We start from the raw sequence: 24064 nt of genomic DNA on the forward strand, positions 1-24064 counted from the left end.
GGCGGGGCAATATACCTATTCCCAAAACAAAAGAGCACTACCGCAACGTCAAATTTTGAGCTGGCGCATAAAGTAGAAACTATAGCTATGTAATTATTTGGTAAGTATATATAAAACTTTATTTTATTATAAAAATGTCATTTTTAATGCTTAGGGGGTATTGAAAATTATGTAAACTGCATTTTTATTGGGTTTTTTCATCAAAAAGACCAACAAATTTTGATTATTCTGCCCTTTTGTAGCCATATTTCTTCTGTTGGATTGGCGTCATAAGCGTCATAACCCTGGAACATGCATCATAAACCGGGAAATAATTTCTGATGAATATATTTGAAAAGCGTCGTAACCTTGGAATGTTGTAAGCCAAACCCGTCGTAACCCGGGGTCTGCCTGTAGCTTCCATGGAACCACCATCAGTACAGATCTTGAATAACACCTCCTTAGGGATGGATCCTAGCATAAAGATGAAAAGGATTGATTGGCTGATTTTAATGTACAGTATCTGGTATCCTAGCAACAAGGGCCACTGATGTTAAATATCAATTGATTTATTTATACATATAAAGATATAAAAAGAAAAAAATTACTGAGGATAAAAGCCTCTGATGTGCTAAGGAAGTCTACCTGGTAAGGACACTGCATAAGTAAATAAAATGAATAAATATATATTTTTTTATTTTTGCTGTATTACTTGTATATACGTAATCTCCAATCCAAGAATCACAGAAAGGGCACACCTTGAGATCTCAACTTGACTCTCAGATGCAGCAATCCCAAAGATTCTCTAAGCTTGGACATTCAGCCAGCAAATGCTTTGCAGTGTGAGAGAGAAAATAATAATTCTTCAAAAATGGCTGGACATCACTGGTCAGATGCCATATCCTTAATTGGCAAATAGCTTTCTCCCAGCTCAAGGGTATGCTGGTGTACTTCCAAGATGTCACTCGTATGATGTCTTTTATTTTATTTGGCCCTACAGAGTTCCAGCAGTCTTGCTAAATCAGAGAGAACAAACCTAGAGAAAACTCTGCATCCAAAAAACCTCTCAAAATGAAGAGTGAGAAGTTGGTGTCCAGCACCCAAAGGATCAACTGAAAAAATTGCTGAAGCTGCAGGCTCAAAGCACAAGAAGTACAGAAACCTGAGCTTGCCAGAGAAAGACCAACCAGTTTGATACAAAGTTGTCAACCTGGAGGGGAGGAACCAAACCTCCTTGAAAAGGATGGGTGAACATGCCTGAAGATGTCAAGCAAAGCATATCAAATGAGCAGGAAAAGAAACAGTTAAGACTTAGTGGAAACTGCAATAATCAAGTGTTGGTGAAACTCATTGACATAAACAGAGAGAACCTAGGCAATGGCCAAGTCATGAGCAGGACTCAAGTAAGCACTTTCCTCTCAGAGGCAGCCTCAGATATTACCAGGTCAGAGGGACAGAGCCAAGAAATAAAGATCAAAAGTAAATTCATGGTCAGTTACCAGGACAGCAGCATAGTAAGAGGCACCAGGGAGAAACACTGAACCCAGCAGACATAAAAAATGAATGAGCACCCACCCAGCCATGTGAAAAGCAGAAAGATCCCTGGGTAGTACTCAGAATCCGAAGTAGAAGACATAATGGGGGGAGGTGTGCATTGCACAAAGAATGCAAGGAGTCGAGAAGTAGGCTGCATTAAAGAGAATGGGCAGGCCAACTCAACATGGTCAGAATTCCATAGAGAGAAAAATCAACTTTGTTGAATGAACAAGGGGCGAGCACAGTGCATAAACTTTACATTCCCCTTTCCAAAAATGTCCTCTAAAGGAGGAACTCAACATTTTGAGTGGGGACAAGGCTGCTGCTCTTCCAAAGAGGAGAACGGTGTAACCAGTCATCCAGTATTGCATAACACGCCATCCATGAAAAGGGTAAAACAGAATGCATACATAAAGGCAGTGCTGAGTGCAACCTGAAAAACTATGTACCTACCATCCTGTGAAAGGAGAATGCTGAGGCAGGGTTGAAGTAACATTTCTCCCCAAATATCTGCATGAGCAAGAAGGGAATTGATGACAAATACAATGTTAGTAGAACAGATAAGCCATACAATTGTACATTTGATGATGCAAGCATGAAATTTGGCAGAAATACTCATTGGGGGGTAAAATTTAAGAAAAAAGTGCTAGCCATCTGAAATCCCCTTAGGTGGCCATTTTCCAAGGTGGCCGCCATGTGACGATTATCATGAAAAGATGCCAATATATTTTTGTATAAATAGCCAAAGTTCAATCATTATTTCGATAAATTAGGGGGTTCTTTGCCATAAAATTGCAGACTTGAGTTGGGCGAACAGTCCTTGCCATTCAGGAATCAAGTTTGTCAGCCGTTTTCCAAGATGGCTGCCAGATAAGCTTAATATGTAAAATAATCTAACTTTCTTGGTATTTCTACATATTTGTCCATGTAACTTGATTTCTTTGAGTATTTATAGCCCTTTGTTCATAAATATGGTAAAAAAATATGTGACAAATATACTAACTCATTATTAACTAAATTGTGTCCAAACTTGAGAATTATGATTGAGTATATTAGCATCTATTCTCCTATCATTGTTGAACATCAGTGTTTTGGACTCGTGAAGATGCATGACAAGAGCATCTACAGAGTGCACTACAGGCTAATCTTGTCTTTTTGCATGTTGTGGATGTTGGATTGTGGTTTTTGTCGTCTAAGGCAGAAGTTGCGAAAAGTTCCTTTCTCAAAATAGGTGGATAGGTAGACACACATCATCTTCCACATATTGCTTTACTACACTTCCACCTAACTCTCCTGATATTTCCAACACTGTCATATGATATGCTAATCCCATTCTCATGAAGGGAATTAGTTAATTCTCTTTTTCTTGTTATGTCAAACACTCATCCTGACACTATATGGGAAAAGGTGTTTCATGGTGTTGTGCATACCTGTGGGTTTTTGATCCTTCAGTATACTTAGAGTAGCAGTTGTATTGTTAAAGTTGTGAAATAGCAACATATGACAGCACAACACTATGGTCCAGATGGGACCTGATGTCAACACCATGCTCAGTGCTACAAACAAACTGTAGAATTGCCTGTGGAACAGCTGCCTTTCCAAGTCCTTCTTGTAAATCCTAACTGAATTTTGTCTTGAAGAAGCATTTCTCTTCGAAAGATATATGTAGCTTTAGCCAGATGAATAGCTTCACTGTACTTGCTAGCATCGGACAGAATTGTGTCAATGTCTCTTCTGAATGCTAGAACATCATCACGCCCTTTCCTATGGACCTTAAGCTCATGGATCTTAGAGAGTAACTGCTCTTTTAACCTGGTGGTATTGACGTCTGGTTAGCTTACACCTAGTTGTTGTAGCCAGCACTTGTATAGGGAAGCTAGATCAGCAAGTCTGAATATTACAGGTGGTGTTTCTGTATTAGTAATCTTGCCATCAGTGATGTAGATAACAAATTCAGAAAAAGCCACAGGATATAACTCTTTACATTGATCATGGCGATTCTCCTCTTTCTTTATCGCATTAAGATGTGCTCTCTCTTGAGTTGTATAAGTCTGCCAAGCATCGTGTGTGATACTTCAGTTCTTGTGCAAAAACATCACCAGCACTTAACTTTGTAAGGAGCTTTCCATGGTTTAGGGTCTTGGCACACTGATTGAGCCTTTCATTCAGCTGCATTGTCATTGCTTGTCTTTAATTTGATATTTCATCCTCTTCATGCAAAAGCATTTTACCTTTGGAGGGTCTGAGGTTCTTGATCTCTTTCCACAGTTTTCTTTTGTGCCTGTTGCACTGGGAGTCACTGTTTTCTTCTGTGCTCTTTTCAATTTGGTATTATTAAACAAAAGTCCGCAGCTGTTATGATATTTTGCTTTATTTCGTATCAATGTAGTTTTTATGCCTTCTCCATCATCTAACGATGCTGGATCAAATGATATTGGCGTAGCAATAAGAGCATGAAACAATGGTACATTTTTTGCAAGGTTAACATATAGCAGAGTCCTGTTTCCTCTGAAATAAGCTAAGAGGTGAAATTAGTTTTTCATCACTTTTGTGCTCTTGATAAGATATATTGAACTTTTAAGTAGAGTTGGCCAAATGTTTGTCCTTTTACCACATTTAATCACTTTCATGTATGGGATACAGTTATGTTTGAGCTGTTGCCCTACATCTATCCTGATCATTTATCCATTATCATTTAAAGCTAAGAGTGAAATTAGTGTTTCATCACTTTTGCCCTCTTGACAAAGACAACATTTACTCCAGTCATTTTGCCTTTTTGGTTTGGCATCCATGATGAGATACATTGGACTCAAGTAGAGTTGGCCCAGGGTTTATCCTTTTACCACCTTTGCTCACTTTCATATATTGGATACAGTTAGGTTTGAGCTGTTGCGCTACACCGAACCTGATCATTCATCCATTATCATTTAAGTCCTGTGCAATCTGTACACCACCTGGATAATGTTAAAGCCCCATCATCCTTGGCTCGGCTCTTCAACGCTGGCACGTCCTGTCAGTTCAGGTGCAGCTATCTAATTTCTTTGGGGCTGATTAGATAGCATTTGGGAAACTAAACTTGAAGTTTAGCTGATGTTGAACCCCATGCCAAGTTTTACAGCAGTGTCCATCACCAGTGTGTCCTGGTAGTGAGTGACAGACACACTCTTGGCTCTACCTATGTAGTTTAATTTTAAGAGTTTTCCTTCTCGTATATAAATAGTCTTTACTCTGATATCGAGCTTCATCTGCCCAAAGCAACTGGTTTTTTGGTGCCAAAAACTTCCATTTGCCCCATTGCTGTCTACGGAATCCCTCCTGCCTCAGGAACAATAGTGTTGACTTGGCTGCAAGATTGGCTCTGTAGTTTGCAACCCTTTGGGACATTATATAAACAGAAAGAGCTTATCCTCCTTGCCTTCCCTTCATTAGTAGCCTTTTTTAGTAGCAAAAGTTGGAAATAAATGGACAGAGATCAGCGTTTTCATGGTTTATGGCTGGTTTTTGGTGTGCTGGTTAAGTATACCTTAGTTTAACCAGACCACTGAGCTGATTAACAGCTCTCCTAGGGCTGGCCCGAAGGATTAGACTTATTTTTACGTGGCTAAGAACCAATTAGTTACCTAACAATGGGACCTACAGCTTATTGTGGGATCCGAACCACATTATAGCGAGAAATGAATTTCTATCACCAGAAACAAATTCCTCTAATTCTTCACTGGCCGGCCTGAGATTCGAACGCCGGCCCTACAGAGTGATAGCCGAGAACGATATCGACCAGCCATCTTGGAAAAAATGGTGGCCATATTGGAATTTTTGATGGCTAACATTTTCTCTCAAAAAGTGACGTACAGAGTACAGGAAGTCCCCGGCTATTGGCGGGGGTTCTGTTCTGAGGGTGTGATGATAACCGAAAATTGCCACTAACCAAAAATCGGCGATTTTCGGGGCTTATCAGCGCTGATTTTCGGTTATCGGCACCTCTGTTAGGTATGTATTGGCACAGATAAGCAGAAATTGGCGATTTTTGGCGCTGAAAATTGCCGGTTTTTGGCGCTAAACAAGTGCCATAAAACCGGGTCGCCATTAACCGGGGGCTGCCTGTATATTCATACCAAATTTCATGCTTGTATCATCAAATGAACAATTCTGGCTAAAGAACATATTAAGCTTGCTCCACTATGTGAAAAGATTAATCTGCAGACAGATGAGTGCAAGGCAACTCTTACTGTGAAGTGAACTAAAAAAAAATTGTATAGTAGTAAAAAGTAAAGAATGTAATTCATTGTAAAAAGAATATTATCTGACAATCCAAGGTGATAGTCCAGTGCAGGTAGTAAGGAAAAGTTATTCCCTACAGGCTAGCACAAGGGTGGGTAAGATCAGCAATAGAAATTTTTAGAAATTGTTATTTGGGCTTATCCACCTCATAATGCAGGTTACCCAATTTTTATCATTATTAGGATACGTATTATAAAGTATAATTTAACAAGACCACTGGGTCACTTGTTTAGTATGAATAATTGTTGTTCATAAAGGAACAACAAAAATTTACGGTTTCTAAAGATATGGAACAGCTATGTAAGAGGTCAGAGGAAATGTATGAAAAGTAAAATTATTATTATTATTATTATTATTATTATTATTATTATTATTATTATTATTATTATTATTATTATCCAGAAGATGAACCCTATTCATATGAAACAAGCCCATAGGGGCCATTGACTTGAAATTCAAGCTTCCAAAGAATATGGTGCTTTTTAGGAAGTAAGAGAAGATAAAGGGAAATACAGAAAGAAGAGATCTCACTTGTTAAAAAGAAAAAATGAATTAATAAATGATAAGAATATATTAAAATGCAAGAAGAATAGCATTAGGATAGTAATGCATCACATCTTTGCTTAACCTTTTGAAGTTCCAATCGCACGGCATCCTCAGGGAGACTGGTCCACAGTCCAATGGTGTGAGGAAAAAAGGACCTCTGGCACTGAGAATTTCAACAGTGAGGCACATTTACTGCATGTTGGTGCTGCTGTACAGCGAATCTGGTTGCTCTCGGCAGGAATAGGTTATCAGGGATCAATTGTGAATGTGAAAGATCTCTGAAAATACAACTTATGAAAAAGCAACACAGGAGAAACCAACCATCGATGGTCCAAGTCATAACTGCTACTATTAGGAAACAGAAACCTACCACCATGAACCACTTTCTGAAAGAGGTAAATCTCTGGCAGAAGCAGATACCAACACTGGAGAACAGTATTTTAGCAGAAGCAGATACCAACACTGGAGAACAGTATTTTAGTAAAAGGCATAAGTAAAGTAGCTCTGGCCAAAGAAATGGTTCAGAGGACAGAGAGACAGGTATTTTGCCTCCACAAGTTTAATGTCATTACAGGATTACCTATGAAGTGCACAATTTAAAACAAGTACATTTTACTTGCAAGGGAGCATGATACCCAATTATATAACAGTAGAAGCTGAAAGTGATGCGCAGCTAATATCTTATGCAGTTAAAAAACCATTATAGAAATTGTGTTAAAAGTCAGGACAGCTTCAGCAGTCCCTCGCACCTATGAATTAAAGGCTGCCCTTGCATGTCGCCATATAAAAGATTGACTTACCTTTCCTTCCTGGCTGAGCGTCTTTTGTTCTCCCACTTCAGTTTGTGAGGCTGCCCTTCACTATTCAGTCTGTTTTAAATGGCATTGTTATGGCATTTCTTCAAAGAACACCATTCCATAATTTTCTACATCTCGTACAAATATTACATAGTGAAGGTTGAGTACAGGAATTCTGGCTTTGTACTTGAATGATCAAAACTTCATTGATGAAAAAGTTACTGTTTGCAAGTTGAATAAACATGTCATCATTAGATCATTATGTTTTGAAGGCTAAAATACAGCCAGATATCTTCAAATAGTGCTGACCAGAATAAAAGACAAAAAAGAAAGCAAGAATCGGATGATGGAAGGTTTCAAGGTTGAGAGAAAGACACCAGACCTACCATATTGGAGGCATTGCTTCACCTTAATGTAACTATTAATACAGATAGAGTGAAAAAGCCAATTTTTTAGCTCAAGATGCTTATATATAAGAGTATTTTGTACATTTCATTGAAAGTTGAAAATGTATAGGATGCTGAAATTACCATTTCTGGATTAAAGTCAACTCACTTTGGAGGAATTTTAAGGTAGAACTTACTAAGTTGCAATTATTGTAAAATTCCTGTAAGAGCTCATTACCAAATGTAATTTGGTTGACCTTACGGAGAGTTCCAGTTCCTTTGAGAGCCTTGCCAGAAAATTTTACTTAAAGCAAAGGTATCCTTCTGTATAGATAACTTGAATATTTTCATCAATAATTTTTATGCCATCTAAATTGCTCTTTTGTACTAATCGTGCTTTGGAGAAATGTTACAAAAATGGTGGTGCTTGGTGCTTAATGACATTTCAGTGTAGTACTGTACAATATAAAAAACTAACCCACTAACACAAATTTCACCAGTTTTAGATCACAAAATGCTTTGATTTTAGATATTGCAGAATACATTTTCTATGAAAATACTGAAGTAAGCAGGCTAAAAGTTGACAAGGTTTTTGGATGTAAAAGATAATTAAGTGTGGTGACAATGGTTATGTGTATGCTTTTTTATTTAAGTAAAAGTAAAAGATAAAAGTGTGATGACATTGATGCTGTATATCATTTCTTTTCACCCTATACAGTACTGTAAATGATGAGTGATGTCAAGAAAATTTCAAGTAAAAGAATAAGGACAGTTTGATCTGAATAAATATCCTTTGCTTGAAGAAAAGCAGCCTTCTATGGGATGGGCACCTCATGTAGTGTTTGGATTGGCTTGTAGTTTCTGTCATACTACAGAAAGTTTAGTCATTGTGTAGTCTTTTTAGGCATTTGAGTGAGTTTCATTCCCTTGTTAGTCCTAGGAATGTAGTGAAGACATTTCTTCTACGGCTATAGCCATCACCTATACCATATACTGTATATATATATACTGTAATGAATTTTTTATTTTTATTAAAAAAAATTTTTCTTTTCCCTGCAGTGAGATGCCTCGTGCAAAGTTAATAGACTCGAAGCCCCGTGGGCGTATGTCTGCCTATGCATTTTTTGTTCAGACATGTCGTGAAGAACATAAGAAAAAGCATCCAGATGAGAATGTTGTCTTCTCAGAGTTTTCTCGCAAGTGTGCTGACCGTTGGAAGGTAGGCGTTTCTGTATTTTATGTACTGAAGTAGTTAAGTTTTTGTATGTATGGTAGCTCAGTGCATATGTATTCAGTTAATTACAGTAATTCCTAGTTTATGCAGATTAATAAATCCAAGGACCTGATGGACATTGGAAATTTCCAGATATCATGAAAAAACACTGAATACATAAAACGGTAACTTCATACCCTTACTTTCCCTACCTTGTCAGTACTGCATAACCACGTATATTTTACGTGCTAATAAACAATAAACTACACATTTTACATAAGTAACTTACCAAGTAATTACATAGCTATGGTTCCCTAACCTACACAGCTTAGAAATTCAAAATTCGCGCGGTGGCGCTGTTATCGTAAGTGTGTAGGTGATAATGTCCTGCCACCATCCGGGACTCGAGGAAACAAACCAGCGGAAAGCTCAATTCGTTTTCTGCCAGCTTCCGGTTAACATCGTAAGTTTTTACGCAGCTGCTTCTTCGCCTTTCGGCTTGTTTTTGCATGAATTTTGGTGAAGTACTCAGAATTTGTTGCCTTGTGGCTTGCTGCCATTGTTTTGAATTGTTGTTCGAGTTAACTTTAGTTTATTTAGTTAACGATGTCGGATTCCAGTTCATCTAGTATTCACTTTTGTTCTGAGGGTTGTAGGACTAGGCTAACTAAGCTTTCATACGATTCTCATACAAAATGCACTAAATGTAGGGGGCAAGAATGTAGTAAGGATAATACTTGCATGAGTGTCAGGATTGGGAGGATAAATGGAAAACATTGAAATCTCATCTAGACAAATTAGAAAGGGGTAAGAAGAGGAAAGCAGCCATTAGGGCTGAAAGTAGGGCTAGTGCAGAATCCATTCCTTTGGATAATGTAGGGAATGACGGAACTGTCTCTCCTCCAATTCCTCCTCCTCCTCCTCATCCTCCTTCTACCCTAACTCCTACTTTACCATCTGCTCCTGCTCCAGGTTTCCATGATTCTGCTCTTAGTGCCATTGCCAGCCTCGAATCTAGGTTTGATCAGAAATTTACTGTATTATCTAGTACCATTATGGAAATGGGGTCAGCTATTAAATCTCTAATGGAAAAAAATGTAAGTATTAACAGTGCGGTGAGAATTGATAGCGCTGTGAATATTGAGGAGGTGGCTGTCCGTCCCACCAGTGCTCCTAGACGAAGGTCACTGTCCCGCTCCCCCGCACCGGGGAGAAGACATACCGGAGGTCCAAGGGAGGTTGGCTGGGTTTGCCCACGGGCAGTCGCCCCCTCCGTCGAGCCTGTCGTGCGCTCCCAGGCTTCAACTAAATGTTATTGGAAAGGCATTCCTGTGCATCGACTTTCTGATTCGGATTCTTCCAGTCCACGCCAGAAGCCATATCACTACTCTTCTTCACGCCCACTCAAGAGACATGCGAATGTTAGCAATTCTTCTCCCCTGGCTGTCAAGAGGCTCAGAGAGACTAGCCCTCAACCTTCCTGCAGCTTTCAAGTCCAGCCTGTTTCTCCTGCTTATATCTTTGAAGACAGTCCTGAGCACTATATGCGTTCTGAGCGCCCATCTTCTTCCGGGGAAAAGCAACGCCACGACTTGCGCTGACTTCCACGGGTGAGCACTCGGCGCCCGCCGACTCACGCCAGAATTCCGCCAATGAGCGCCTGGCGCCCGCCAGTTTTCCGCCAGTGAGCGCCCGGCGCCCGCTGATATTCGCCAGATTTCCACCAATGAGCGGCCGGTGCCCGCCATCTCGCGCCAGATTTCAGCTCTGCCAACTCCCAAACTTCCAATCCCCACAACCGGCGCTTCCTAGCTTCTTTGGAACAATGCACCATCAGCGGCTATTCCGCCTTCTTCATCGGTCCAGGAAAGATTCTTTAGCCCCACTTAAGCGCCAATTGACCGAGCTTGTGGGTCTTTTGAAGAATTCTCTTCTGCTCCAGAGTCCAAGGATAAACCATTGTCTCCTATCTCCTCGGAGGAGGAAGAGATTGTTCAGGATACAGTTCCCTCTTCTTCCTACTTGTCTCTCCTGAGATTTCCTCTTGGAGAATTACCCAGACTTCTTCAAGCCTCCTTCACCTACTTCTCCAGCTTCTACCTACCTCATGAAAAAGCATCCATCAGAAAGTACCAGACTACCCAAGCTTGTTCTTCCCCCCTCATCGAAGAAAGCTCTCAAAGAAGTTCATGCCTGGCTGACCGCTAAGAGAGAACAGGGCAAAGCGACTTTCGCCTTTCCGCCCAGCAAATTGTTGAAGATGAGATACTCTTATTATGCCACCAGGGAAGCTCCTTCCTTGGGAGTTTCTGCCTCCTCCCAAGGGGACTTCTCTGGTCTGGTGGATTCATCCCGTAGAAAGGCTTTATTGTTGGCCTAGATAATGTTTTCATAAGCCGAACTAGACCACCTTATCAAGAATATTTTGAAGGTGTTTGAGATCTTTAGTTTCCTTGATTGGGCCATCGGAGCTCTAGGGAGTAAGATTGAAGACTGCCCGGATTTAGCTGAAGATCTTGCCTCCGATTGGCTTGGAGTTATTTCATGCTCAGACAGAGCAATTAGAGATGGCCCTTGGAACTCGCCTCACTGTTTTCTATGGGTGTCCTTAAGAAGAGGGAGCTCTGGTGTTCATTCACCTCAAAAGGAGTCTCACCGACGCAGAAGTCAGCTTTACTCTTCGCTGCCTTAGACAAGTCTCACCTCTTTCCTCAAAATATAGTGAGGGATATTCTTTTAGAGCTACAGAGCAAGTCCACCTCTGACTTGTTGACTCAGTCCACTAGACGTCCTAAGGAGCCTGTGCCTTCCTCATCTAGATCATTCTCCCCTCTTCAGCCTCAACCCTTTCGTGGAGGGAGAACTACGACCCAGCCTCGACCCAGATCAAACTTCCGACCTCCTGCGAAGTCCATCAAGAGGTCTTCCTTCAAATTCAACCCCAAGAAGTAAGAAGTTAGTCCTTCCCACCCAGGTAGGAGCCACACTTGTACTTTTCTGGAAGGAATGGGAGAACGGAGGAGCAGACCCCTGGGTGATCAAGGTTCTCAAAGAGGTCTACTCCATTCCTTTCGTGAAGACTCCTCCCTTAACTACTACTCCTATCGCCTTGACAGCGTACTCAAAAGGTTCCACAAAGTTTTTGCCCCTCTGTCAAGAAGTCGAACTCCTTCTTTCCAAAGGAGTGGTGGAAGAAGTCCTAGAGCCCCACTCAGAAGGTTTCTACAATCACCTTTTCGTGGTTCCGAAGGCCTCGGGGGGGCTGGAGGCCCGTTCTGGATGTAAGCGCTCTGAATCTCTTCGTACTGAAGACAAGGTTTCACTTGGAGACCGTTCGCTTTGTCTTGTCCTCACTACAACAGGGGGACTGGATGGTTACCCTGGATATGCAGGATGCGTACTTTCACGTTCCTGTTCATCCAGACTCGGAAATTTCTACGCCGTTTTCAGAACAGGATACTTCAATTCCGGGCCCTATGCTTGGTTTATCGACGGCTCCTCAAGTTTTCACCCGAATCCTTGCTCCTCTGGGGAATTGGCTTCACCTTCTGGGAATCAACATCAACTTATATCTAGACGTTTGGCTTCTCCGCTCGCCGTCAAAGGAAAAGTGCGCGGAGGACTTGAAAAGAACTCTTTGCCTGACACAGGAGTTAGGCATCCTCATAAACAGAAAGAAATCCCTTCTGATTCCATCTCAGGAGATTCCCTATTTAGGGATGATACTGAACTCTCAGACTTTTCAGGCTTTTCTGTCGCCCAAAAGAGTCGTGAACTGCCTTCAGACTGTCAGTCAGTTCCTTGCTCTTCCTTCCTGCTCGGCAGTGCAGTGGATGAGTCTTCTGGGGACCCTTGCTTCAGTAGAGCAGTTTGTAAATCTAGGCAAACTGCACATGAGACAACTTCAGTTTTTCCTCAAAGCGAATTGGTGCAGGAAAACCCAAACAGACTCTTTCATCTTCCAGATTACGTCAGAAATCAAAGAGGATCTCCAGTGATGGTCGTGCGGAAAAACGCTTCGGGAAGGGAAATCTCTTCTCCCAGTACATCCGGACCTTCAATTTTATTCAGATGCCTCCGACCTAGGCTGGGGCACGCTTCTGGAAGGTCGGGAAGTCTCCGGAACTTGGACTACAGAACAAAAGAATGCTCACATCAACATAAAGGAACTGTGCGCGATTCACTTGGGCCTTCTATACTTCTCAGATCTGGTCCACGGCAAGAAGATTGTAGTACACACGGACAACACCACAGCTCTTGCATATATTCGCAAACGGGGGCACTCATTCCTTTTCCCTGTACGAGACAGCGAAGGATCTCCTTCTGTGGGCGGAAGAGAACAGAGTCTCTCTTGTCACCCAGTTCATTCAAGGGAGGATGAACGTGATTGCGGACGAATTAAGCCGCCTCAAACAGGTCCTTCCGACTGAATGGACCTTAAATCCAGTAGTCTGCAACAACCTTTGGAAACTGTGGGGCAAACCCACTGTGGATCTTTTTGCGGCGCCAAGAAACCACCGTCTTCCCTCTTTGCTCTCCTGTCCCGGATCCTCTAGCATGGAGCACAGATGCAATGCTTTTGGATTGGACAAGCTTAGATGTGTACGCCTTCCTCCCTTCGGAATGATCAGGAAGTAATCAACAAGCTGTCAACGATCAGAACACCTCCATGACCCTTGTAGCCCCATTTTGGCCGAACAAGGAATGGTTTCAGACTTGATTCGCCTCTGGTAGACTACCCAAGACTACTTCCACAAAAACGGTCTCTGCTCAGACAACCCCACTTTCTCAGATTCCACCAGACTGTCAAGTGCCTTGTCAGAGCAAAAGGATTTTCAAGACAAGCTGCAGAGGCAATTGCGAAATGTAGACGAACTTCTTCTACAGAGCTCTACCAATCAAAATGGACAGTCTTCAGAAGGTGGTGCAGCCACCACAATGTCTCTTCTTCTGAAACATCTATAAGCCAAACAGCTGATTTTTTTATTTTTCTAAAGTCCATCAAGAAACTATCGACCTCTACCATCAAAGGGTGTAGGTCGATGCTCAGCTCAGTTTTTAAGCACAGAGGAATGGACCTATCTTCTAATCAGATATCACCGACCTGATCAAATCCTTCAATACGTCCAAAAAAGATGGTTCTACCAACGTCTTTTGGAACTTAGACGTTGTACTGAAGTGGCTCTCAGGTCCTCAATTTGAACCTCTTCCGTTCCGTTTCCTCAGGAATCTCACGAAAAAAGACTCTCTTTTAACCCCTTGCTACTGCCAAACGTGTTAGCTAATTACAAGCAATAGACAAAAGAATAGGTTTTTGCACAAGGAGACGCAGTCTGCTCCTTTCTCTGGGTTTCCTAGCAAAGAACAAGGACCCTTCTAAACCCTGGCCCAGGTCCTTTGTCATCAAGAACCTTATGGATATATTAGGAACTGAGGAAGAAGAAAGACTCCTTGCCCAGTGAGGTCCCTCAGGTACTATCTTCAGAGGATGGAGAAGATTAGAGGACCTTTGAGCAACCTCTTGTGCTCTGTTAAAATCCCAGTTCGCCTGCTCTCCAAAAATGCCATATCCTTTTTCTGAGAGAATTAATACTAGGAAGCCTACTCAGATCCAGGAAGAAGCTTTTCTCTACTTAAGGTTAAAGCTCCGAAATTAGGCAGTAGCAACTTCCCTCACTTTAAACACAACTTGTTTTTTCTTCAATCCTTCAGTCGACGCGCTGGAGATGCAAGTCCATATTCGCCTCTCACTACCTGAAGGACATAGAAACTGTATTTGAAAATTGTAGCGCTTAGGACCTTTATCTGTGGCTGGCATGGTGCTGGGAGTGAAGCATGAGGAATTATCTCTGTTCCTGCTATCCACTCGCCTTGACTTAAGGTTTTGAGTCGTTGGGAACATGGGGTACATTGTACTTGGAGTACCCACCAGTTCGTGCACTTATCTTGATAAACGGTTAAAGTTATGGTTTACTCTGGTGGTGTAGGTGACAGTGTTTTCATTTTGTATTCTGGTCTTCTACCAGGGCAGCAGCATCTTTTAAAACTTTGTCAGCATACGGTGTACTTCTCCGCTGCAGTTTCCCACTAATGTAGTGGCGACCCTGGCTATACTGCCACATTCACTACAAGTTGAGAGAAGCACCGACTCAGAGGCAGTACCATCCTGCAGCCTCAACAGGTAAGGAACAACGAACATTTATTCAATGTTAGCGACTTCTGGTTCAAATTCATTACTTTCTTAAGGTTTTGGAGTAGAATATGTCCATGCTTTTTCCCACCTCCCTTTCAATGTGAATCAGCTATGTAATTACTTGGTAGCATTATAAATGACATTTTTATGATAAAATGTTTTATATATACTTACCAAGTAATTGTACGATCGGTTCTGCCTCCTCCCCTGCATGACATAAGAGCATAAAACGAATTGAGCTTTCTGACGGTTTGTTTCCTGAGTCCCTGGATGGTATGGACGTTATCACCTACACACTTGCTTATAACAGCTACCACAGCCAATTTTGAATTTCATGTCACGTTAGGAGCCATAGCTATGTAATTACTTGGTAAGTATATATAAAACTTTATTTTATCATAAAAATGTCATCTTTATAGTTAAGATTGGATTTTATACCATAATTTCCTACCTTTTTTTGCCGTGTTTGCAACAAGATGTACATCTTCTATACAGTACTGTATGCTTATACACAACACAATATGGTAGGTGTTGTACTTATAGTACACTACCATACTGTATGGGAGATATGTAAAACAAAATGTTCTTAAGTTTTTATTTCCTATTTTGTCTGTTACAGATACAGTAACGTTAATATAAAATAAAAAAGTAAAAATTTCTCTTACCCAAAACACAATATGGTCAGTACTGTACAGTGCTGTAGTAAAACAAAGTTCCAACTTTTTTCTTAATTTGTCTTTCTAGTGATACAGTAATGTCTGTACAAAAAAAAAAAAAAATTTGTTCCAACAGGAATACGAACCTACCCTTTCATAAATGGAGTTTCTCAAGCAAGTTGCTCTTCGGCTGTCACTGACTTAAAACCAGAAAAACAAAATTGTATCGAGTAGGCCTAAGTCACTCGTGACTTGAGTTGGCTGTACTCTTCCATTTTGTTCTCAGCCCTCAGTTTGTGTGCTCATCACTGCATTCTTCTCCCATTAGCTGAGATTTGTCTCTGCTTGTGTTAAGTGATGATGCCCTTGTGCACTTTCCTCTGCAGGGACTTTGCCCTCCCAGTGTCTTGTGCCCCTCCTGTATAGCCCAGTGCGTTATCGCTTTAAGGGGCACGCTAAGCTTCGAATTTCAAGGAATGGTCAAAATTGAGTTATTGACAGTTTGGGATTATTTTATGTCTAAATAAACATATCCTGAAGTGTTATTGTTAAAAAAAAAAATATTAGGTGGATTTATTGACAATTTTGTTCATCACAAAACTTGTAAAAATTTCTATAATCCTGTTTAATTTGAAATAAATGATGTACAGTACTTGTGTTACCCACTATTATATATCGATGTTCTCAAGTGATAGCATCAAGGAAAACATGAGGTCAGAGTAACTCGCCTAAATTTCCTTTTCCTCTCGACAATTTTTTACAAAATAAATCAATAAAGGATATTCTAGCAGAAGGTAATAACTTTTCAATTAATAATATCATTCTCTTCTTAAACAAAATTAAATTGATAAGTAAAATATAATCTTCCCCCTTTTTTCCATCCCTTTTTCTTTTTTTTTTCTTTCCCTCTTGATTTTTTTTTTTTAATTTTCCCCTCCCCCTTTTTTTATTATTTATTTATTTAACTACTTAATTTTTTGTGTACTCTTTCCCCCCTTCTTTTCCCAGCCCGAGAAGAACCCTAAAAGAGTTCAGAGGTCTGGTTAAACAAATCATTTATAACCAACTAACTAACTTGTCAAAGTGGCACCACACATATACTGTGCCAGATAATTTACATATAATGTTTTGTACAGTATTTCTTGACTTTCTTTTTGGTTTTGTATTTCTTGACTTATTTTTACAGTAAATAGCCACAATATTTAAATCAACTTGCTATATACAGATATATAGACATATGCAAATGAATAGCAATCTTCCTCATCACCATTCACATACATGTACAGAATTTATCATAAATGAAATCATGTAAAAGTCAGTTTATTTTTTAACAAATGATAAAAATAGAATGAATATTGTTTTATTTCCTCAGGATATCTTTACAGGGTGTCTATTCACAAATAAAAAAAGTATGTAAGTATATGGCAACATTTCCTTTGGGTACGTCACATGCTTCAATATACTTTGTGAGTCATGTCACGCCCAGCTTTTTAGTGCATTTCCTAGTACAATTTCTTCTGCCATTATGGGAGCAAAGAAGATATATATAAGAGAAATATATAAAACTATATGCACTATGAGAACTAAAAGGACAAAAGAAATCAGGACAAAAGGCAAGAGTCTCCATTTGAGATATGTCACGAATGTGAATCACCCAAGAGGAAACAAAGCAGGGAGCACATATTATTTTGTAGATTCCAGGGCACAGTTCTTATAAAGAAATACTTTTACTGCAAAAGTCAGCTTTCTACCTATCAAAGTTTCATAGTTCTTACAAAATAAGCAAAACAAATTTATTTTCTTAAAACATATTTAAGTAAAAGAACATACCTTGAAGAAGACTGAACAAAATTCAATGAAACTTCCACACATGTGGTATAACTATATATCTTTGGTCTCTTATAAGGAAAACTGTTTTTGAAGACAAATTTAATTATGTATATTATTTATGAAAAATAACTTTTTTCAACTGCAAAATATATAAACTTAGTGGTCGAATTTTTTTTAATTTCTTTACACAGGTAATACTGTATTAGTATTAGTTGTTTAATAAGTGGTCAAAATTTGAAGCTAATCCCTTCAATCATAAGGTAGCAATGCTCACCCACTTTATAATGGGGCCTTATGGCAGCACCGTGCCCTTTAAGTTGTTATGGGCTTTGTGCCAAAAGGAGGCATCTCTGTTTTTCTGTGTGCTTCCATGAGTCATGTCATGTGGGCAACTTCTTTGTTTTGTGTGGCCTAGTATGTAGTCCATGTGTGTGTGTGTCTTAGCCCCCTTCATTGTGTTTCATGGCTACCATGGAGGACATGAAACCCAATTTCCATTATGTGTGGGCATCCGACTTCGAGAAAGTACCTCAGGTTTGTTTCAGGGCAAGGTGTTCCAGTTTCAGGCTCTTTGCTTCAGTCTCTCGGCAGCTCCTCAAGTTTTTACCAGGGTATTGGCTCCCTTAGCAAAATGGCTTCATTTGGTGGGGATAAAGATCTCTCTATACCTTGACGACTGGTTGCTATGTTCCCGCTCAGAAGCTCATTGTACGGAGGACATTCGCACAACTCTTCTCTTGGCCCAAGAATTGGATCTCCTCATCAATCGGGACAAGCCTCTCCTGACTCCTCCTCAGGAGAATCCTTATTTAGGAATGATGATCAACTCTTGGGATTTTCAGGTTTTCTCAGTCCCGAAGAAAATAGAAGTTTGCTAGAAGACAGTAGCAGTGCATTCAGACAGCACAACGACACTGGCATACATCAAGAAACGGAGGGAACTCACTCACTCTCCCTGTACAAAGCGACAAGGGGTCTTCTTCTCTGGTTACACCAGAACAACACACAAGTGACAACACAGTTTATCCAGGGGAGACTCAACATTCTGGCGGACGAATTGAGCCATCAGAAACAGATCCTTCCCACGGAATGGACATTAGACTCTTTGGTTTGTCTGGATCTGTGGAAGCTCTGGGGGAAACCCATGATAAGATTTGTTTGCGTCCTTCAGGAATCACCGACTTCCTCTCTTCTGCTCACCAGCACCAGGCCCCTTAGCATGAGCGACCGATGCAATGTTGCAGGACTGGTCAGGCAAAGATCTGTATGCCTTTCCCCCATTCAGTTTAGTGAGACAAGTCATCAACAAATTCCAGTCTCATCAAAACCTGTCTTCCGACAGTTCCACCAAAACCTGTCCTCTCTGGCCCTAACAGGATTCAAACTGTTAGGCGACTGCTCTGAAAGAAGGGCTTTTTAAGAGCGACTGCAGATACGATTGCGAAGTGCAGAAGACAGTCATCAGATAATGTCTACCAGGCTAAGTGGTCCATCTTCAGGTCTAGGTGCAGACGAAACATGTCCTCTTTTAATGCCTCTGTAACAGAAATAGCAGACTTGCTTCAGTTCCGATGCTCCACTAAAGGACTTTCCACCTCTACCATTAAAGGCTACAGAGCATTGCTTAGCTCGGTTTTCTGCCATAAAGGGATGGACTTATTGTCTAACCAGGATTTGTTGGACCTTATTAAGTCCTTTGATACCGCAAAGCTTAAGGAAAACCTTGCTGTCCTGGAATCTAGATGTGGCACTTAAGTGGCTGGCCAGTTCATGTTTTGAGTCCATGCAGTCTCTCTCTTTAAGGGATCTTACCAGAAAAACTCTTTTTCTGGTCGCCTTGGCCATTGCCAAAAGATCCAGTGAAATCCATGCTTTGGACAAAAATATCGAATTTCCTGAGAGGAATGCAGTTTGCTCCTTTTCCCTAGACATTTTAACCAAGAACAAATCGCCATCGAATCCATGGCCTCGTTCTTTTACAATCAAGAACTTGTCCGAGATAGAAGGCTTGTCTAAAGGAGAAAGGACTCTCTGTCCGGTAAGGGTCCTTAAGTTTTATCTTCACAGAACAAAGACTATTCGTGGTACATCAAGGAACCTTTGGTGTTCTATGAAGATCTCTCTCGACCTTTGTCTAAGAATGCCCTGGCATTCTTTCTCAGGAACTTGATTTCAGAAGCACATTCCATGATGAGTGAAGACTCTCTCTCTCCTCTTGCAAGGTAAAAGCCCATGAGATAAGAGCGGTCGCTATTTCTTTGGCGTTTAAGTGCAATTTATCCCTCACGTCAATTGTGCAATCGACGTTTTGGAAGTGCAAGTTGGTGTTTGCATCTCATTACTTAAGGGATATCAAAACTACTTACGATCAGTGGAGTACCTTTGGTCCATTTTATGCGGCTAGCGTGGTGTTTGGGGAGGAGACGTATAAGGCGCTGTCCTTTCTTTAATCTCTTCGCCTTGCTTAGGGTGTTGAGTTTTTCGGGGAGCCTGGAAGCACTATGTGCTTGGAGCACCCTCCAGTCTTTTGGTTTTAATGGTTGGGTATTGGTATTTTTAGTTTGTTTTTTGGTGGTTATTGTGACTAGATTTGCTCTGGTTATTTTGTGTGGTACTGCGCCCTGGGCAGGGGTATCTTGTTCTTCTTTGTTAGCCCGTGGAAATTAGTTTATTGCTACAAAGCATCCACTGTAGTAGTAGACCCTCAAGGCTTTACTTCCTCGCCTCTACTGGATAAAATGACCGCCAACAAGAGGCAGTATCTACCTGTAGCAGCTCTCTTATCAGGTAAGGTTCAACAACATTGAATCAGTGTTAGAAAATTTCTATTCTCAAATTCATTACTGTTAATAATGTGTTGTGGTAGTTATGTCCAACCTTCCCACCTCCATTCAATGTGGGAACCAGCAATGTAATTACTGGGTAATTACATGATCGGAGCTCACCCACCTCCCCTCACTTGGACATAAGGGCATAAACAAATTGAAGCTCTTTGCTGTATTGTACCTCTTCTTCCACCTGAAAGTGGGTGGGTCACATCGCCATAATCAAAACAAACTAGCGTGACCCATGATTTCAACATTTTAAGCTGCCGGTTAAAAGAAACTAACAGCTATGTAATTACTTAAGTATATATAAAACTTTATTTTATTATAAAAATGTCGTTTTTCTTACGATTTTCGACGATGTCTCGGCTTACAACGCAGCACAGGCACGAAACCACCATCGTAAACTGGGGACTGTCTGTAATTGCAATTTGAACAAAAGTCATTTAATGCATGTGCATAGTTTTCAATAGATTCATCAGGAAGTTGTTTCATATTCAGGAATTGTACCACTTTTTTTAACCTCATACTGAGCAGTTAACTTTTCTTTGATATCTTCGTATGTGGTAGCTGACAGTTTCACCGGTTTTTAACCCTTTCTGCCCAATTGACGCATTTACGTAATGACATTACCCCTTCTTGTCTGACTGAATAGAATTGAGCCAAAATTTACTAGACATTTTTAGTGGTAGGGGTAAATTTTTTATTTTCCTCAGTTGGTTGTTTCAACAAATCATACAGATTGAACTGGCATCAATACGCCATGAAACTCACTAATTTCTAATAGTAAATTTCCCACAATGAAATCATTGAATCCTACCCACGGATCACATTTTTTTATAAAATGTAGGATTACATTATTGGAAACACTGTTTGGTATCAATTATTTTTACTGCTGTATTAAATCCATGGCGTTTCTCAAATGACATCTCAATTTACACTCCATGATTGACAAATTCTGCAGAGACTATTCTCTGTAAGGGCTGGGTAAACACGTAGGACTTCAATTTTTATGTAGTCTCCAACGTGGTTTAGGAAAAGTTTTTACGGTAAAACTAAGTGCTTGAAATTTGTTAGTGCATCACCATAAGAGATGTCAATTTTAGGCAGGGCTCTGAATCTCATTTTTCATTATCATATATATCTGATTTTTGTTGGCTTTCTCAATTTCATAGCTTTGGAGCTACACAACGTATTTCGAACTGAAACTGTTGCTGTTACCAAAGCCATTTTTCTTGACTCACTTTATTCCTCAACCTTTCCTCTACATTTTTATATATTTACAAAAAATGAAAAATTATAGGGCTAAAAAAAAATGTCTAATAATTCTCACCTTATGCCTGGTAAGTTCTTACCCACTTTTTATCAATTTTCACCAACTGTTCGTTTTTCATTTTTTTATATGTCAAAGACCTTGGCTTTCATTAATGGAAACTTAACTGTTATAGTTTTGACCTCGGACAATAATGTTGACAACGGTAACTTTTTTTTTGGTTGATCAATTTATAACGTTGGAAACTGTTGCTTACCAAAGCCATTTTTCTTGACTTTCTCTTTATTCTTCAACTTTTCCTCTACTTTTCTTTTTTTACAAAGTAATTTCTATGAAAAAATAACCGAGATAGTCTTCAAAAAAAAAAATTTTCTTGACGATAATTCTCACCATAGGCCGTCACTGTTTCTCACCCTCTTTTCTATCAATTTTTTCACCAACTGGACTTATTCGTTTTCCATTTTTATATGTCAATATTTAGGGAATTTTATTGGCTTTCTCATAAAAAATTATTCATTCGCCTAACTGTTATAGCTTTTGAGCTAAAACGATAATGTTGACAACGGTAACATTTTTTCCGTTTGTCAGAATTTATAACGCCAAAATGAAACTGTTGTCGTTACCAAAGCCATTTTTCTTGACTCTCACATTATTCTTCAACTTTTCCTCTACATTTTCGTATATTTACAAAGTAATTTCTATGAAAAATAAAAGATAGGGCTCTTCAAAAAATCTTTTTCTAGCGAAATTCTCACCATACGGGGCAGAGCGCTCTGTTTCTTCCCCTTTTTCTATCAATTTTTCACCAGCTGGACTTATTCGTTTTCATTCTTTTATATGTCGATATTTAGAGAATTTTGTTGGCTTTCTCATAAAAATAATTCATTCGCCTGACATTCATAGTTTTTTCACTGAAACGAAAATATGAAAATAAATAAAGATTTTTTTTTTTTTGCAATAACTCACATTTTTTTGTATTTAGAGGGCTGGGACTCTTATTCTGACTATTCCACCATAAAATATAAACATTTAGAAAAAAAGGACAGCAAAATGAACGTTGTTGGCATAAAATTTATATTTTTCTGAATTTTAAAAATAATTATTTTTTCGCACTGTCGAAACTTCCAGACACATCGGGCTTTGCCCTCAGTGATGTGATAACTATACAGATATGAAAGGGTTAAGTCTCCATTGGGCATTAGTAATGACATTACAGGAATAGATTTTACCAAAACACTAGCCTTCTTAGTACTATCCTCTCCAGCTTGTTGCAACAAATCACCAGATTGAACTGTGAAACGTTGATGAAACTCCACTACAGTTTCTAAGCTAGGATTGAATGCCGGACACTGTGTAGCCATGTTTGATACAATTATTTTTACTGCTGTATTATCCTCGTTTCCAACTGAAGTATCTCAATTTACTTAATGATTGCAAATGCACAGTCTATTCTCTGTAAGGGTAAAGGTAGGACTTCAATTTTTATGTATACCTTACGTAAGGTTTAGGAAAAGACAAGTGCTTGAAAAGAGGTGTATTCTCCATAAGACTGATACAAGCACTGATTTGAAATTCAGCAGTATAACTGCCATGGGTATGACGTAATGAGGATGTCACTATAAGAACAGAAAATGAAAATGATTATAAGGTAAACTAAACTAACGTAACATATAACAATAAGTTCATGTTTAGTTTCTTGTTCTTTGTTACCAAAACCTGAGCGTCATTTGGAAACTTGTGGTTTGACCTCGGACCAGAAATGTTTTTCTTTTGGTTGTTGGGATTTAAATTTGGGAGCTTCAGCCATTTCGTCACCTTTCAGTTTCTTTTTAAAGCTCCTTGAGGATGAAACAAGCGACTACGTTATAAAAAAAAAAGGTTTTGACATGAAAAACCCATTTTTGGTAGTCACTGTTGAGTCATCAAAACCCTCCCACTTCCCTGACAAAAAAGGCACAGGATTTGGGCGAAGGATCATCCTGCATTGACCAACAGAAAGTTATGGCCTCTCGGTCTTTTTGCCGGTCCGTTTGTCAATTATATGGCGGACTGCACATGCACAATAATCACTTCTGCTAGCAGGTTTTGACTATGGAAAATTGGGTACAGCTTTGCTGAAGATGAGGGAAAGTGCCCTCTCATTTTTGCTCCATCATGTGTTATAATGTTTATCATTATGACACATTACCTGGCCAAAGGACCAACTAAAGGAGAATTCTTTGATATTAGTGTGGTCACCATGGAGCTTTGACAGACCCATGGAAGGTAACTCCTTGATGATTCGACAGCAACTATAAAAAATAGGTTTTTCCTATGACAAAACCTGTTTTATAACCAAGTTTTGCGAATTAATCTTTATTTATCTTTGTGTATGACTAGTGTATTAAATATTTTTAATGTGCATATATATTTTTGTTCTCCCTTTCGCAGTGCTCTCTCTCTCTCTCTCTCTCTCTCTCTCTCTCTCTCTCTCTCTCTCTCTCTCTCTCTCTCTCTCTCTCAGAGTAACTTTATTAGTTTTCACACACAGCTGTGAGCCATATATTTTTAAG

General features: G+C 39.7%; 1 protein-coding gene across 2 annotated transcripts in view; it reads left to right on the forward strand.

The window, feature by feature from the left end:
- LOC136841019 (uncharacterized) overlaps positions 1-24064 on the forward strand; it is a 207889-nt gene that overhangs the window by 106943 nt on the left and 76882 nt on the right. For both annotated transcript variants that reach the window (XM_067108062.1, XM_067108061.1), the window contains exon 3: positions 8582-8741. In XM_067108062.1, the coding sequence (XP_066964163.1) occupies positions 8582-8741 (160 nt within the window). The remainder of the gene's footprint in view (positions 1-8581; positions 8742-24064) is intronic.

This window comes from Macrobrachium rosenbergii, chromosome 8 (genome assembly GCF_040412425.1).
Source record: "Macrobrachium rosenbergii isolate ZJJX-2024 chromosome 8, ASM4041242v1, whole genome shotgun sequence".
Lineage (NCBI taxonomy): Eukaryota > Metazoa > Arthropoda > Malacostraca > Decapoda > Palaemonidae > Macrobrachium > Macrobrachium rosenbergii.